This window comes from Portunus trituberculatus, chromosome 42 (assembly GCF_017591435.1).
Source record: "Portunus trituberculatus isolate SZX2019 chromosome 42, ASM1759143v1, whole genome shotgun sequence".
NCBI classification, from domain to species: Eukaryota; Metazoa; Arthropoda; class Malacostraca; order Decapoda; family Portunidae; genus Portunus; species Portunus trituberculatus.
The window spans coordinates 16,237,171-16,254,594 of NC_059296.1; the positions used below are offsets into that span (position 1 = coordinate 16,237,171).

Here is a 17,424-nt window from a genome sequence, read left to right on the forward strand (position 1 = left end):
GGAACAATAAGTGTTTACCCTATATTTAGCTGACCGCTATTCAAGAAATGGGTAGCTAATGGTCTAGTTACTTTAGCACAGTGGTTCTCAAAGTGGCCCAAGGATCCATCGGACCATCCAAGGGGTCAATGAATATCCAGGAGGTCGAAAGAGGATCTCTGAATATCTAGGGGGTCGAAAGGGAATCGAGGAATAACCGGGAGGACAGTGAATATTATTGCTGTAGTCGAAGCTTCTATCTAGAAATTCTATAATCTAGATTACATTTCGTAAAAATTTGAAGAAAATCAGTTATTATTTGATTAGAAAAATAAGTAATTTCTTGAATTTAAACCAAAAGTAATAATTTTTCAGTAATTAATCTTGAGAAATTTGATCAGCGCTAGCAATGCTATCTTCAACTAACCCTCTTTTGTCTCACAGCTCGACTGTCTGACGCCCGTAATACTTCAACTTTTCACTCGTTCATCCTGTGTGTCATCTTTTTTCTCACACTGCTTATCAACTAACTACTACTACTACTACTACTACTACTACTACTACTACTACTACTACTACTACTACTACTACTACTACTACTACTTTTACTACTACTACTACTACTACTACTACTACTACTACTAGGTTCTTTTCACTCTCATCTCTTTCACAGGTAATCTCCGGAACTCTCTACCTGATTTAGTGAGTGACATTAACTCAAAATGCAATGGCATTGCAAAGGGTATTATTACATCAGCCATCTAAGTATCCCTGGAAATCTTCTTGGGCTTCCTCACTCAGGGCAACGGTTTCCTAGCGGGTGGGCTTTGAGATAGGAGGTACCCCAAAAAAGTACCCCCTTTAGTTTATAAATTCCCGTGAAAAGCCCACATGGTATGAATAAAAAATAAAACTTGACATCTTTCAAGAGATAACTATCAAGAAACTTTGCTTAATTGGTCATTGTGTTGGGTATATCATGTTCTTTTTCTTTTCGGAATAGCAAATAGGTGATTTTCTTTTGTATTTTTTCCCCTTAGCCGCCATCACTGATGTAAAGAACTACTACTACTACTACTACTACTACTACTACTACTACTACTACTGCTACTACTACTACTACTACTACTACTACTACTACTACTACTACTACTACTACTACTACTACTACTACTAACACCACCACCACGAACACCACCACTAGTACTACTGTTAGTTTTGCTATCGGAATTATTTTCCTAAAATTAAAAGATAGTGGGTCGATGGAAATTTTTGAACTTCATTGGGCGGTTGACTATATAAAAAGTTTGAGAACCCCTGCTCTAGTATAACACCATTTTTATCGATTATTTTCTTCCAGACCTTCACAAAGCCTCATTCAACTTTATTTGTTTCAACCAACTGTATAAACATTGATACATGTGTCATTGTCATTTTTTTTTTTTCCTTTCAACATTCTCCTGCATCACTAGAACTAGTTGTTGAATTGGCTGTTGTTTATTTTACTGCCAATGCCAAATGCCAGATATGCCACATAATATCCAATGTTCCTGCTGTCACCCATCCAAACACTAACCGGAGCCAACGTTTAACTTCGCTGATCGGAGAAAGGGTGTGTTCAACGTAGTGTGGTCGATGGTCTGATTATTGTCCCATTACTTAGGTTGTTGTCTGGTAACACTCTGTTGTCTCCTTGCACGTGCCATTTGTCCTGAGTTCTAGCTCTGTTGGTTGTCCGTGGAGTTTTCCGTCGCTAACCATATACTTTTGTTATAGATCGGGGTAGAGTGTGAAACCAAATCAATTCTATTAGTAAGTCACTGCAGGAAGGATGAGTGTCATCCTCTCAGAATGAATGGAGCTGCATCATAATTATGTTTTACTTTTACCAGTGCTGGAGGAATAGGCTGTGACTTAGGACTATATATATTGAGAATCATTCTGCTCTTTCACCGCGATTAATTTCCAAGGTCATAGTGATAATTAGGCCTACCGAGGTTTTCGAGAGTTTTTCTCTTATTAGTAATGTAGAAATCCTGCTAATATGTCACTAGAACCATAAGTGCCATTAAAAATACTTGTAACTTCTAGCAGAACCTTTTAAAAGTGATGAATTTTCAGAAAACGCTCCTTGAATTAATGATGGCATACGTAACTACATAAAATGGGTGCACCAATAGAAATTAAAAGTCTTGCCTTGAAGTAGAACATTTTCTTTGACAAAATGTAACTTTACAAAGAGAATGTAAATTATTTTAAAGAAGACTAAAGTAAATTGAATAATCAAGTAGCTTTTAGCTGTGTTTCTCAACCTTTTTCTCGATAAGAACCTACTGATTTAAAAGACCATCCACCCGAACCCACAGTAATCTGACATCGAACAGAATGTTTATTTAGTGACTGACACTATTACTAACTCGATACGCAATGGGACATCAAAGGGTGTTATCAATTAAATTAGCCATCTAAGTACACCTGGAATGTTGATATAGTGAGTGACATTAACTCAAAATGCAATGGCATTGCATAGGGTATTATTACATCAGCCATCTAAGTACCCCTGGAAATCTTCTTGTGAACCCCTGGGGGTTCACGAACCCCAGGTTGAGAACCTCTGTTCAGAATCTAGCTGATCACGAGTGGATCCGTAACCACTAGCGTTTACCTTTTTCATGTGAGCTCAAAGTTCAATATGTCAATCTTTATGTAAGACATGATCTCACATACCACACTACCCCTTTTCCGTGGTCAGGGGAGACAGTGACTGTTCGCTTATAAGCGGAAATATCTCAGAGGTGACTATACCTGGATTCGAACCTATGCCAGCCATGGCTGCCTATACAGACTTGACCCTTTGACCACTGTATTTATCTAGTTGTAGTTTTACAGGGCCTGGGCTTTATGTTCGTGTGGCCCCGTCTACATATCTACACTGTGTGTGTGTGTGTGTGTGTGTGTGTGTGTGTGTGTGTGTGTGTGTGTGTGTGTGTGCTTGCCTAGTTATATCTACCTAGTTGTATATTACAGGGCTTGAGCGGAGATTATACTGACTTGTCTCCATATCTAGTACTTCTATCCAATTTTTCTTTACATTTATGCACACTTTCTGCTGTTACAATCTCTTCAATCAAGCAGTTCCAGATATTCACCGTCCTCGATCTTTTGTATCTTCTTAGCCTCCCCTCCCTCCACCCCCTTATTGTGTGTTGCTGCATATTAAAGCTTCACTAGAGAGAGAGAGAGAGAGAGAGAGAGAGAGAGAGAGAGAGAGAGAGAGAGAGAGAGAGAGAGAGAGAGAGAGAGAGAGAGAGAGAGAGAGATTCTTGAATTTCTCTACTTTCAGTTACAGATTTAGCCTCCTCTCGTAGCTTGCGGGAAATAAGAAAGCGGATGAGGAAGGCTAGAAGGCTGCTTAGGTGGAATATAATAAGATTCGTGAAGTATTTATGTAATGATGTGTGGAAGCTTCATCTTTACGTATTGTAAGCGGTACGCCTACCTGTCTCTCCTGAGGTTCAACACACTACTAGCTATCGCCCCTCACCTTTAATTCATAAGATACAGCCAAATTTAATTCATGAAAATGATAAAGACTGATGGACGTATGTGTTGGCAGCATAAAAGATAATTCCTACCGCAGGAAGTCGTCAGCACCCCATCAGAGGACAGGTGAATGGAAGGAGCAGGTGGGCGGACGGAAAATCAATAAGGCTTGAGTAAGTAGGTCAGTAAGGCACCAACCTTTGCCTATTGCTCGGGAACTAACTAGGTCATGTGTGTGCTACATCCTTGCGCCAGGACTGGCAGGCCATCCATAGAAACGTCACCTCCAATCAGCAAGGGTACTTTAGTCACGTGATTTTTCATCCTCCTTTAATGTTATTTTGTACTTTCACCTGGTATACTATATCAAAAACAGATGTCACCTTAGTTAAATGCTAGATACCTTGTGCCATTGAAAATAGGATATATATATATATATATATATATATATATATATATATATATATATATATATATATATATATATATATATATATATATATAGATAGATAGATACATAGAAAGATCATACATAGATAAATATACATCAATGAACGAGAATCCCGTGTTCTCGCAGGTGTCCCCTCCTCTCTTACTGCCCCCCCCCGACCACCGTATTCATCACGTAGCATCAGAATACTTATGATCTCTTGCAGTGTTCCTTCCATACTCTGCACCTTCCCATCCTAATTGCCCCTTCCAGTTATAGACAAATACATATAAAGACAATTACCGCTATTCTTATCAAACTTTTTTTTTTTTTTTTTTTTTGTAAAATAATGCATAAACGTTTCTATGAATAGTTAATTTCTGGCCTTAGTTTTGTGCAGTATGTGTTAAAGAAGAAATTAAAGCTGCATTATTAGCTCGATCATTTTATTTTTAGGGCTTGATTAAATTCATTGAAAACTGATCTAAGGAAAGTTATATTATTTGTTGTTGTTTTTCACAGTAAAATAGTATTCAGATACACATTCTTAAGTAAGGTGGTAATACATGTAGAACCAAGCAATTGTTCGTAATAACAACGAAAAAGAAGACCAGAAGCTTTATTGGTATATTTACAATTTTGATATTGGCGGGTGTGGTGGCGACGCGCCCTCTGCAGCGAGGTGTGGCGGCCCTGACGTCACGGTTCCTTCGTACACCATCTAAAGTAGCTATTTCTAACACTCTCTGGACTGAGTTACTAAATCGTGTGGTGGTGGAATAGTGACCCTTCTTACCCTGTAGCACCCTAGGTAGGTCATTAGGGCTGTCAGCTAAGAAATCCTCGGCAAGAATCGACCCGCTCAGGTGGTGCTCATGCCGCCTGCGCCCCGCCAGGCCACCACCACCACCACCACCATCCCGGCAGTGACTAGAGGCAGCTGTGCAGGGGTGATCTTTGAAGGCCCTGGGACGTGCGCCTGGGTGACCACTCCTCCAAGGGCCTCTTCCAGCAGGCATGAGGTGTGGAGACGAGGGAAGGGAAAGACGGTGTGTTGGAGGAAACTTATTTTTTGTATAACTCATTGCCCAGAAAGGACGACCCTGTGTAGGGAGCCTGTGGGTGTGGAGGGAGGCGGGTGGTGGTGGGAACCAGTGTTAGTGGCTCATTAATGTTAGTAAGCCTATGAAAAATTGTTTTGATAGTCCAACAGCTACTGTGGTATATGTCAAAGATAGTTTAACCATTTCAGAATCTCGAATCTTAACCTAAACTAACTTGGTATTACTTGCAAGGGATGACATTAGGAATCGAGATCAGATTTATGATTACAAATATTGACATTGAGTGGGGAGGATCTGACATTGTGATTAAGATTATTCATATAGGCTTTGAAAAGTGCAGTTTTGTAAATATCTCATTTTTTACCTAACTTCGGGAAATTTTTCTGGGACATCTTGTGATCACCTAGTTGTTGAAAAGAATTTTAAGTAAGAGTGACAGTTTGATTAGGTCTGTGCTAAATTCAGCTCTATTTTAGTGTTGTGGTCAGTGATTGTGAAAAGTGTCTGTCATTATTCATGTGTCTAACAACCACTTGGATGTGCAATAGACAGACTACACAGCTGTTTGAACTCATTGTGAAATGGCTTTATTCTTTTAGTTCTGTAAACAAGGGATGATGCTTGCCACTCTTCACATTTGTTGGATTGAAGCTATTTTATTATTGTTATTATTTCTCTCTCTCTCTCTCTCTCTCTCTCTCTCTCTCTCTCTCTCTCTCTCTCTCTCTCTCTCTCTCTCTCTCTCTCTCTCAACATTTGATGAAATTCTACAAGACTATGTGGGTAAAGCTTATTAAGTACAAGGGATTTCCTCAATCTCAGTGCTAACATATGATAAGTTATGATATAAAAGTATATAAGAAAAGAAACTCTTTATTATTAGTGACTTTGTTATACTAGCTAAACGTAAATATAAACAAATTTTATATTGTGTTAGAACATCACTTTTACAATAGGTATATAGCATTCAGAATCAGAGATAATTTGCCTCTAGATGTCACTCTTGCTCTGCCATCTCTTTTTTATAGAGCTTTAACTATTTTTATATGACCTTAAAGTTGTAAGATTTGGAGTATTCTCTCTCTCTCTCTCTCTCTCTCTCTCTCTCTCTCTCTCTCTCTCTCTCTCTCTCTCTCTCTCTCTCTCTCCAAACAACCCTACTACGTAATCCAAATGTCTTGGGTATCTTTTAAAAGAAATAACAAGATGTGTATTCTACATTCCTTGTCTCAAAGCTGAACTAACAACATCATAGTTAATATAGACTACATTGGAGGGGACAGTCACTCTGGGATTCCCTTTGTCATATTCAGTATTGGATCAGTAAGGAAAATTAACATGTCACAATTGTGTAACATCATTTTAAATGGAACTATATATATATATATATATATATATATATATATATATATATATATATATATATATATATATATATATATATACCATGAAACAAGCAGAGCATGGAAATGTTTTAATCAAAATATAGTGTATCAGAGAAAAGGATGATTATTTACTTATATATTTATTCATTTATTTATTTTTATATAGGAGGGGCAACAAAGATCGCAATTTAAAGAAAGGCCTGCCAAGTTGTCATTCCTCAAGGAGTCAAAAACACTAGTCAAAATACAGTATAAATGTCTTGAAACCTCTTGAAAGACGTCAAGTAATAGGAAGATGAAAAGAAGCAAGCAAGGAGTTCTAGTGTTCATTTGAGAAAGGGATGAATGATTGAGAGTAATGGTTAACATATTAGGGATGAGAGATTGTAGAAAGTCTAGTGCAGCAAGGCTGTGGGAGGAGTGGAGGTATGCAGTTAGTAAGATTAGAAGAGCATTTGCATAAGAATAACAGTAGAAGATAGCAAAAGGTGGAACACTGCAGGAATGAGAAAGAGGCTTAAGACAGTCAGTTAAAGAAGAGTTAATATGATGAATTGTTCTTTTTTGTAACCAGTCTAAAAGATAAGTATGAGTGGAACCCCCATATATGTGAAGCATACTTCATACATGAATGGAAAAGGTCACTTTACAGAGTTGGCAGGTAAGGTTGAGAAAAACTGGCAGCTGACTCAAATTGCTTAACTTCTTAGAATCTGTTGCAACTAGAGATGAGATGTGAAGTTTCCAGTTTAGGTTATAAATAAAGGGCAGACTGGATGTTCAGTGAAGAAGGGGAAACAGTTGAGTGTCACTGAAGAAGAGGGGATAGTTATGTGAAAGGTTGTGTCAAATTGATAGATATCAGAATTGAGTTTTTGAGGCATTAAACATTACTAAGTTTGCTTTGCTCTAATCATAAATTTTAAAGAGATCAAAAGTCAGGCCACATGTAGGCCTGATGGCCTCTTGCAGCTTCCTGCATTTTCTTATGTATTTATGATGTATAAAATTATGGATTTTAGAGAATATCATTGATATCCATTTCAATTTTGTGTTGTATAAGTTTAACCTAAGGATGTATTTTTCTTACAGGTTTTGATGTGAGAGGATGAAGTGACCAGGAACAATGGAAAAATTACAGGAAAAACAAATTCGACACCCAAAATTCTAAAAATATAGAACACATATATATGACCAAGACAAAAAAATTATAATTTAAAATGGCTATTCAAGATCTACAACGATTCTTGGAATCACAAGTCCCAGGTGCATGTGTTCCTGTGGATCTACTGAAGATTGCTAAAAGTGTAGGGATCCGGCGCAGCAACCACCGCAGTGCTCCCCGGGGCCTGTATGGCCATGTTCCTCTCACCCTCGTTGTGGATGGGGAGTATTGCCTTGACAGACTCTATGGAGGATTTTTTTCAGGTAAGTAATTTCTAATGTAGCTGATTGGTATTCATAGGCATGTGACAAAACATGTATATGTGTATTTGCTTTGCATTCTATCTTTAATTTTTTCATTTCAATTTATCATGTGCAGATGTTATAATCTTTCTATTTATGCAGCTTTAATAAAAGTTTGAGAAACTTGTCTACAGATGAATATTATTTCTTATTCAGACTGGGTGTGTGGGGGACAGTGGAATCGCATGGTGCAGTTTTTGGCAGTGCTTATGCAAACAGTCCAGAACAACAACATAGAACTAGCTGTGTTCTTCAATGGTGCTCTTGAACAACAACGGCTCAGTGAATGGGCCAGGCATGAATGTTCTCTTAGGAAAAATGTAAATTCTGTAAGTATTGTCTTCAGTGTGTGGATATGTATACATTAGTCTAATAATATACAAGATTAGAGTGATAATCATTTCACTTTACTTCCTTCAGGTACTAAAGCATGTGACAGTTAAAGGCACACCTCCACCAAAAGTATGGTGGGTCGCACCTGTTGGACTGCGCACCTGCCTACGCATGGCCTTGCGCCATCTCAACATACAAGTTGTAAGTATGCCTTTTTTTGCAAAAAGAATAATAATAGCAAATATTGTTGAAGACAACAAACATGTGTTTTCTTATTAGAAAGAGGAATATGATCTGTGTGCTCCGTGTGGAAAATGGGAAGAAAAGTAAAAACTATATGATATTATCAAGGAAAAATTTTCAAGTGAACTGATATTAAGAAAGAAATTATGAATATTCTTTTATGCAAGAGGGTCACTGGCCAAGGACAACAAATTGATGTGGGGTAGTGGCCCAGTTAGTGCCAGTTTCCAAATGAATGCTGGATAGAAAAGTCAAATAATGTAGAATAAGTGTATTGAAACCTCCCTCTTGAAATGCTTCATGTCATAGGAAGGAAGAAAAACAGAAGCAGGCAGTTAGCTCCAGAGTTTATTAGAGAAAGGAATGAATAACTGGGAATACTGGTTAACTCTTGCTTTTGAGATTAACAGAATAGTGGTGAGAGAAAGAAATTCTGCAGTGAGGTTCTAGGAGAAGGCAATGCATGCAGTTATCATGATCACTTGAGCAGTTAGTGTGAAAATAGTAGTAAAAATAGCAAGAGATATAACACTGAAAATGAGTGAGAACTGAAGATTTTTTTTCTTCAGAATGTATATAAAACTTTTATTTTGAAATATTCAAGCCCACTATAAGTCACTATATCCAAGGCACAGCAAGTGCATATGAGATCAATATTTGAAGGTTTATTAAATAATGAAAACTAAGAGAAGAAAAATCACATTCTTTTCTAACACGGACAAGGTTTCAGTTCCTACATGACCTGTGCTGGAGGTTGAAGTTTTCCACTCCCTCAGCCCTTACCACACTCTAATGTTCCCACTCCCACAAGGTTAACTAGATAGAGACAGTCTCTCTTTCCTTTTTAATTGTATAAGGAGTTTTTGTAAGATTTTGAATGTCCTGCTTAGATAGATTATTCCTTTCTCAGGAATGATGATGTGGGGTGACCATTTCCCCTGTGGAAACATGTCATTAGGCCTGCTAAGATAGGGTTAGGCTCAGTCTTAGTAACTATATTGATTAATGACAGACACATAGATTATGATGGAAATGAGTCATCTGTTTCCTCCCTAGGACACTTTCCTTAGCTAAGACTTTTTAGGACTGCTTTATGAATACGAGCCATAGTTTTTGTCAAGTATACCAGAATATACAGAGTCCTTTACTCTGATCATATTTTCTTGGGGTGGAACATTAATTTTCCTGGCTGACTCAACCATCAAGCCTGGACAAGGCTGTTTCTGCCCTTTTTTTTTTTACCAAATTTTCACAAAACTATCACACCACAGCTACCAGTATTATTAATCTATTATAAATATAGGGAGGTGAGTGTGACCAGATTTCAAATCCAAATGTAACTGGCAGAAAGGACAAACTTTAGCTTATTTGACCATAGGTAACTTATGGCCAGCTCTGCTTTGGCTATTTGCTTGTCCTCCCATATATATATATATATATATATATATATATATATATATATATATATATATATATATATATATATATATATATATATATATATATGTTACAGTCAAAACCCGGAATCAGTCAAAGCTAGTTTTAACTAGGTATTTTCAATGTGTTGGTGAACAACTAGTATTACTTAGGCAAAACTAGTTATACCTTAATGTGTTTGGTATAACTAGAAATATCAAAGTTTAACTAGTTAAATCTAGTTTTATCTGATCATTTAAGTTAAAACTAGATTCAACAATGGTACTGAGTGTCAAAAGTGGGTGAGGGATATGACCACTCATTTGAGTACCATTGCTCGTTTGAGTACCATATTTAGGGAACTCAAACATAATTTGTTTGTGTTTGTAGCTCATTTTAGTACCTTTTTAGGTTGCTGAAACGTTTATTGGTCTATTTCAATGACATCAAACCGCTTCAGTCTTCTGTACTGTAGAGACGTTTTCTTAGCAGTTTTAGCCTCCTTTACCTCCTGCAGCAGTGAACCGTATTTTTCTGCAGTAAGTATGTTGTAGTGTGATTCTTGTTGCTCGTCCCACGTCAGTATGGTCTGTAAAAACATAGTCTCCCATTCAGTGTCAGCTGCCTGGTTAGGAAGGTGGTCAGGAGGGTGTTCAGGATGGCCAGGTGAGCTCCAAGTTGCTATCTTGTTGTAATGGTGGCTCACGAACAACTGACAGGTGAAATAAATCAGTGAACCAGGTAAATGAGAATGAATCGTCCCCCCCTTCCCCCAACCTAAAAACTATGATAATATTGTGACCAATCATTAACGCCCACCCTTCCACTATAAGGCCGAACTGCCAGTTTCACTTTTAGTCTAACCTATTTTTCCCAAACTTAACAATTGTTAAAACTAGTTTTGACTGAAGTGTGTAGGTAAAACTAGGTGTAAAATACATTTCGTGTTTTACTGAGCCTTTATGTTAAGAAACTAGTTTTGCCTAGGTAATACTAGTTTTTACAAACAATAAATTATACTTCTAGTTCTGACTAGTTGAAACTAGTTCTGGTTGATTTTGGGTTCTGACTGTAATATATATATATATATATATATATATATATATATATATATATATATATATATATATATATATAAATAAGTATGAACAAAAGTCAGTGTGACTATGAAATAATATAAATACAATCTGTCAGCAGATGGTGGAACATCAGTATAGCTCTTTCCCATTTATTTAGTCTGCCATATGCATACCAGACCACTTCTCTTTTGATTTCATTTGTCTTGCTGTACTTAATTAATCTTAACCAGAAAAAATACAAACAATTTGCTTGAATTCAGTAGGTATTGTTGATGACTGATGGAAGTAGAACAATATTTGACTTGTGCACTATTTAAGATTTCTTTTTGAGGAAGTCTCTCTCTCTCTCTCTCTCTCTCTCTCTCTCTCTCTCTCTCTCTCTCTCTCTCTCTCTCTCTCTCTCTCTCTCTCTCTCTCTCTACTGCTTCAGTAAAAAGCTCATTAATTGTCTAGTAAATTTTCCTGATACCTTGTTAAACAATGCTGCCTAGAAATGTATCATGAAATATAGTATAGATAAATTGATTCCATACTGTGTCCCATTTTCCACAAGAATCAGAGTAGTGAAATATGTTTATAGAAGGAAGGCAATGATCAGCAAAGTTTACCATTTATGATAGGGTACATGATCACTTACCCTTTATCCCTTCATTCGAGCTATAGAAAACTTCTATATAGTACTTTGATTCCAACATTTCTGGTTGATACATAGACAGTACAACAAAGAATGATTTTTATTAACTGAAAATAAATTAAGTTCAACCTTTCTTTTCACAAATTTATTAATTTTCAGCATATTTTTACTGATTTGCCGTTTCTTGTTCTTTTTCCACACTTTATTCAAAGCATTGCATGTATCATTTTCACATCATGAAATATTTGTCATCTTACTTTTACAATCTTTCCAGTTATGCACAATGGATGATCACCATCAAGAAGTCATAGCATTTTGCCGTGAGAATAATTATCATGGGCTCATGGCAGAAGATGCTGAATATATCATTTTGATCCTCCTCGGTATTTCTCATCCCACCAGCTCAAACTTACGTACAAGGTAAATATGTTTTTTTTTTTTTTTTTTTTTTTTTTTTTTTTTATGCTGGAAGAAAAAGAGCTCAGGTTTAAGATCCTTGAAATTTTTGTGAATGAGTTAAGGATATTTTTCTTATCTTCTGATTTATGAATGTAGAATCCACATTTCCAAATTCTTATCTGTAGTTGTCTCTTGAGATTTTCTGGTTTCCCTATTGGAAAAACATGCTTAGCCACTTCAGAGTTCATTTGCAATTCTGGTGTTGTACTATAAATTTAAATAGTGAGAAGTATGTAGACAGTATCTTGTGTCTTGTCAGTGGATTTTGTGTCAGCCCTGTGACTTGGTCTTGGTTTATACTGTGAGAATGATTGGAGAAATTTTAGGTGGCTGTATTGCCTGAAATGACCAGGATTTTTATTTGTTTATTTATTCTATTTTATTTTTCTTTTTTTCTTTATTTATTTATTTTTCTATTTATTTACTTACTTTTTTTTTTTTTTGGTGGCCAACCCATTGATTTCTGGAGTTTTGAAGAAAAACTAAACACAAATAGATAAAGAAAAGAAAATAATTTTTGTAGCATAGAAGCAGAAAAAGATATCTGATGTAGAAACATATTAAGTGAATGGATGAACCAGGTGTACCATTGCAGTGCTTGTAACTACCTCCTTAATCTCTGCTGATGTCACTCTTCCTCCTAGGTCTCTTTTTGTTTGGCCACTAAGTCTTTAGATAACTCAATTTTGACATGTAATGTAGAGTTTCTGATGGACTGTTAAAGTAAGCTATCTTTCATAGCAAAAAGTTTATCCAATCTCTGCTGCTGAAAAACTTTGCTGTTTTTGTTGCCACACTGTCTTATCAAGAAACCACTCCTTACTGATTGCATGAAGAAATCAAAACCTACAATACCCCGTTAGACCACTGATTGACAGAGAATATTGTGACTTTAGAAATTAACATTTCAGTCATTTGATTCAAAGGAGACTCAACTGTCTTCCACCAATAAATGACACAGTGCCCATAGTTAACACCATTAAATATTTTTAGATATAGAGATATTTTTAACAGTTTCAGTGGTCACTGAATTGTACCCCAAAAGTAAAATATTTATCATTATAGTCTGTATATTACTAATATACAATGTTCTAAAACAAATTGCATTCAAGACAGGATTCAGTGTGCTTCCAAGTCATACTCTAAAGTAAGGTTTACTCGATATGGGAATGGGCTGCAACAGGCTGCAAAGAAGTCCATGACATGAGTGTGCCAATACTGATGTTGAGAAATGAGTGCACTGGTGTCATTGCCAGTCCCTCCTTCCATTGTGATATTAGTTTATCGAGGAGCTATGTATCATGTTTTGCACTGAGCTCACTGTCACTCGTCTCTACCTCAATTCAAGGGGAGAAACCTCCTCCACCCATTTTTCACTGTAGTAAAATTGACGAAGTGCTAAAGGCCCTATCACACTGGCCTATGATACGCGGAACCAGGAACATCCGCTCTAGATAGCTGGAACTTGCCCGGGATTAGCGGAACCAAGTTGAGATGGTTTCATATCCATCCCGGTTCTCCGTATGCTATCCCAATGGAAAAGTAAACATGATATATGTAATAAAAACTTTTCATTTGAACTAAAAAGAATGACAAAATTTTTCATATTGGAATATTAAATAATATTTCATCAATTTAGAAAGGTAATATATATATATATATATATATATATATATATATATATATATATATATATATATATATATATATATATATATCATGTCGATAGTTTGGGCTCATGGCAACCACCTCTGACTGTAAATTTGCCATCACACATGTCTCAGCTTTTCTCTAGTTTTTTTTACTTACTTTTCTTCAACAAGAGGAAGTGCAAATGCAGTTCCAGGACAAAGCACAGGCTGAGGTATAAGCGGCTTGGTTTTGTTCTGGTTTATTTTGATTAGGCTTTGTCTTGGTTGGTGGGCCGTTTGCCTAGCATAACAAGAACACGGGCATCTTGTGTGTGTTAGTGTTCCTGGTTTCGTACCAAGAACCATGGCCCGCGTTCCGCGTATCATAGGCCAGTGTGATAGCCCCTTTACGTTCCACCATTAAGTCTATAGCTTATTTAATGATAAAATTATGAAAGAAGTTCTGTTCTGTCATAATTTACTTTGGTCTGACTGGTGCTGGCAATGCTGTGTGAGATGTTACTTCATTCGGCCGATGCACTGCTTGTGAGTGATGTGGGGCTCCAACCTCTGGTGCTGTGTTCAGTGGCACTGCTAAGTGAAACACATGAGAAATAAACAATGACAGGTAAATTTAACTGTGAAAGAAAACAGTAGCATTTATCATACAAAATACATTTTGTAATTTGGCATAGGTAGCTAAGGAATGTGAGATAAGCTGAGCTGGGCACATTAGTGGATGTTGGGTAGTCTAGTACCACTTCTCCAGACCTCGAAACACAGATAGTCCATAGCTGTACTTCCGCACCTAGAATTTTTCCCCTCATTCTGTACTGCACCTCCACACCTCCAGCATTGTATTTCAGTTAGCTATGCCACTGAGTACTGTACCAGAGGTTGGAGCCCCACATGAAATAGTGATATTCTTATTAGTTATTTTCTCTTTTCCTCCTTTTCATTGTTTTTGTCTTTACAAAAGTATTATTCTCCAAAATTTCAACACAACCCTCAATTTAACCCAAAAACTCCGACAGGCCTTAAATACGGCTGCATAGCACACTTCCAACAGTCCTTAAATGGGGCAGCTACTTTGAGCGCTAATAAAAACCGCGCTAGCATTGGTAGCGCTGCTATATTTGGTCATGACGTAGTCCTATGGTAGTACTGTCGGCTCCCAGGAAGCACACCGCTCTAGCCAGCTAGTCTCCCGCAAATTTCTGTGAGGTGCGTGAGCGTCGTGTCGCGGTGATAATTATTTACGTATTTACGTATTTACTTATTTAAGGAACTATTATTTACAACTATGGCTCCTGGTGCTAAGATGAAGCTAAAGTTTAGTGATGAAAGTGATAGACAAGGCGGGACAAGACGCAAAGTGCACAGGTTGGAGGTAGATTCCGACCCCGCTATTGTGACAACATCGTCACCCACGCCTGATAAAAACATACGTAACTATAATCAGCCAATATGAGTGAAAACACGAAAAACATGTGAAAACACATAAAAACATGAGCAGTGCCTTACATTATGTAAGAATACACATAAAAGCACCTCCCCGAGTTGCCGCTACCACAATCTTCTCCAACTATCGGTTATTATTCTGAGACAACCATAGTGAGTAGAGCAATAAAAACTTGTAGGATGATGCATTGTCATGTCTACTAACAGCAGATTTTTTTCCAAAGTAATTTATAAGAGTTGATTTTTTTATGATGATTGCGGTAATGGGAGGGTGCGAATTTTGCGGCCATCGGTCTTAGCGGGTTAAAAGTTTGTATTTTTAAATAAGTGAGTAGAGCAGGTGGGGGAGTGAGCTTCTTAACGGGTTGGAATGAATAAGGATTTTTCAGTGTTTTCAGTACCACAAGCTTTGCAATCAAGTTCAGCACTACAGTTGGTGGGAGGTAAACATCAGTTCCCTGTTTGTTTTGATTCCATGTTGCCACATTGCTATTATTTCCAGATGGGGTCAGACATTTGACCAGTCATGTAACCAGGTAGTATGGTTGAGTAATATTTCATATAAGTACACTGATTTCGTAATTAACAAAAATATTTCTTAACTATTGTAGTGAGAAGGTGTAATACATGTGAAACAAAACAAAGTTTTCATTGAGGTTGTATTGAGTTGTAGCTTCAAGTAGCTTCAAGTGCAAAGATCACTCAGAAATAGCCATCTGTATTAGTACGTACGTAATGCCAAGCTTCCCCTGCTCTCACACTATCATCTCAGTATACCATGAAACACAATAAATAGTATTGATTTTACGTAGTTCAATTCTAATTTACAGTGGTATCTCAACATACAATTTTAATTCGTTCCGTGATGATCGTTGTATATAAAAAAAAATTGTATATCAAATTAATTTTTCCCATAAAAATTAATGGAAATAGAATTAATTCATTCTTGTGATATGAATTTACCCCCCAAAAAATTAACATGCATTAAATACCAACCAAATATAGATTTAATATAAGATAAATACAATGTTTATTGTATGCATGATATAAATGAACTATATTGCCCAAAATAACAACTTAACCTGCAAAACTCGGGACACATAGATAGGCGTTCATTACACAAGACTCGAGGCACATCGATAGACGTTTAGGCTTTTTACAGCCATATTTTGGATATTTTCTTCCCGTTTTCTTTGCTTGTGAGTTGCCAACACTCATCAGGAGTAAAAAACATATGCTCTACGTCACTGTGTCACCAACAATGCATGGTGGGGGCGACAGTGATTTCACTGTGTCTGATTCCGCCACCTCTCCCGCGCCTTACTTCTATACCTCGGGTCTCTCGCCACGTTACAGGGAGACAGCTTTTGAATGAGAGTGGTATCAGAACAGGCGACAGGAGAGAGAGGGAGTATACAAGGGGCCAGTTTTTTATCACTCTAGCCAAGGCCACTGAACCCGATCAGACGTAAGACCACGTAAATTGATGATACTACTTCATTTAACTTGTGATATTTTGGTAACCATGACATCTAGAGACTTCTGTTTTTTTTTGCATTGTAGAGGAAGAGTTGCTTGTGGACAGAACACCATTTGTACTCACTCGTTTATTGAATTTCTAAGTGTAATCAGTATGTGAATACAGGCTATTTTGTGTGTTTCTCGCCAAACTTTTACTTTTGGGACCCATGATCATGATGAGTTCACAAAACTTAAGAAAAAATACACACTGCCGAGGAGCACAGACACATACATGCACAAAGGATGAACAACAATACACAATGTGGGCTGAATATTCGGGTGGACACAGGTAGCCGAGTGATCGCTGCGCCATCTACCGATGGCTATTCATATCTTAAAAATATGTTCGTATTTTAAGGCCTAAATTATATTAAATTTTTTGTCGTATATAAAAAATTTGTGTGTTGGGGTGATCATATATCAAGGTATTACTGTACTTTGGTAAAAATCTCGGGTCTTGGAATGGATCAGTATGATTTACATTGTTTTCCTATGGGGAAAACAGTTTCAGACTTCAAAGAGTTCAGACATTGAACAACCTTCTGGAAGAAATTATGTTAGAAGTCTAATGGTTCACTGTATATCTAAGGAACCAAGCAAGCGTGAAACTCAAGAGAGAGGTATATTTATTCTTTCCCAGGTTCATTTACTGTATATTAAATTTCTTTTTGTTTTGTGTGTGAATAATAAAAAAATTTGTTTTTTATATAATCATTATTATTTTCTTTTAAGCATGAGACACATTATTGCATTTTATATTGATTCCTATGGGAAAATTT

At 36.8% G+C, this 17,424-nt stretch overlaps 1 protein-coding gene across 1 annotated transcript in view; it reads left to right on the forward strand.

Moving 5' to 3' along the window:
• The first annotated feature begins 4,684 nt into the window (after window positions 1-4,684).
• LOC123517297 (constitutive coactivator of PPAR-gamma-like protein 2) overlaps window positions 4,685-17,424 on the forward strand; it is a 132,285-nt gene continuing 119,545 nt past the window's right edge. Inside the window, 6 exon segments of the mRNA XM_045277242.1 lie at window positions 4,685-5,001; window positions 7,494-7,829; window positions 8,025-8,197; window positions 8,289-8,402; window positions 11,848-11,938; window positions 11,941-11,993. Of these exon segments, the coding sequence (XP_045133177.1) occupies window positions 7,622-7,829; window positions 8,025-8,197; window positions 8,289-8,402; window positions 11,848-11,938; window positions 11,941-11,993 (639 nt within the window). The 5' untranslated portion in view covers window positions 4,685-5,001; window positions 7,494-7,621.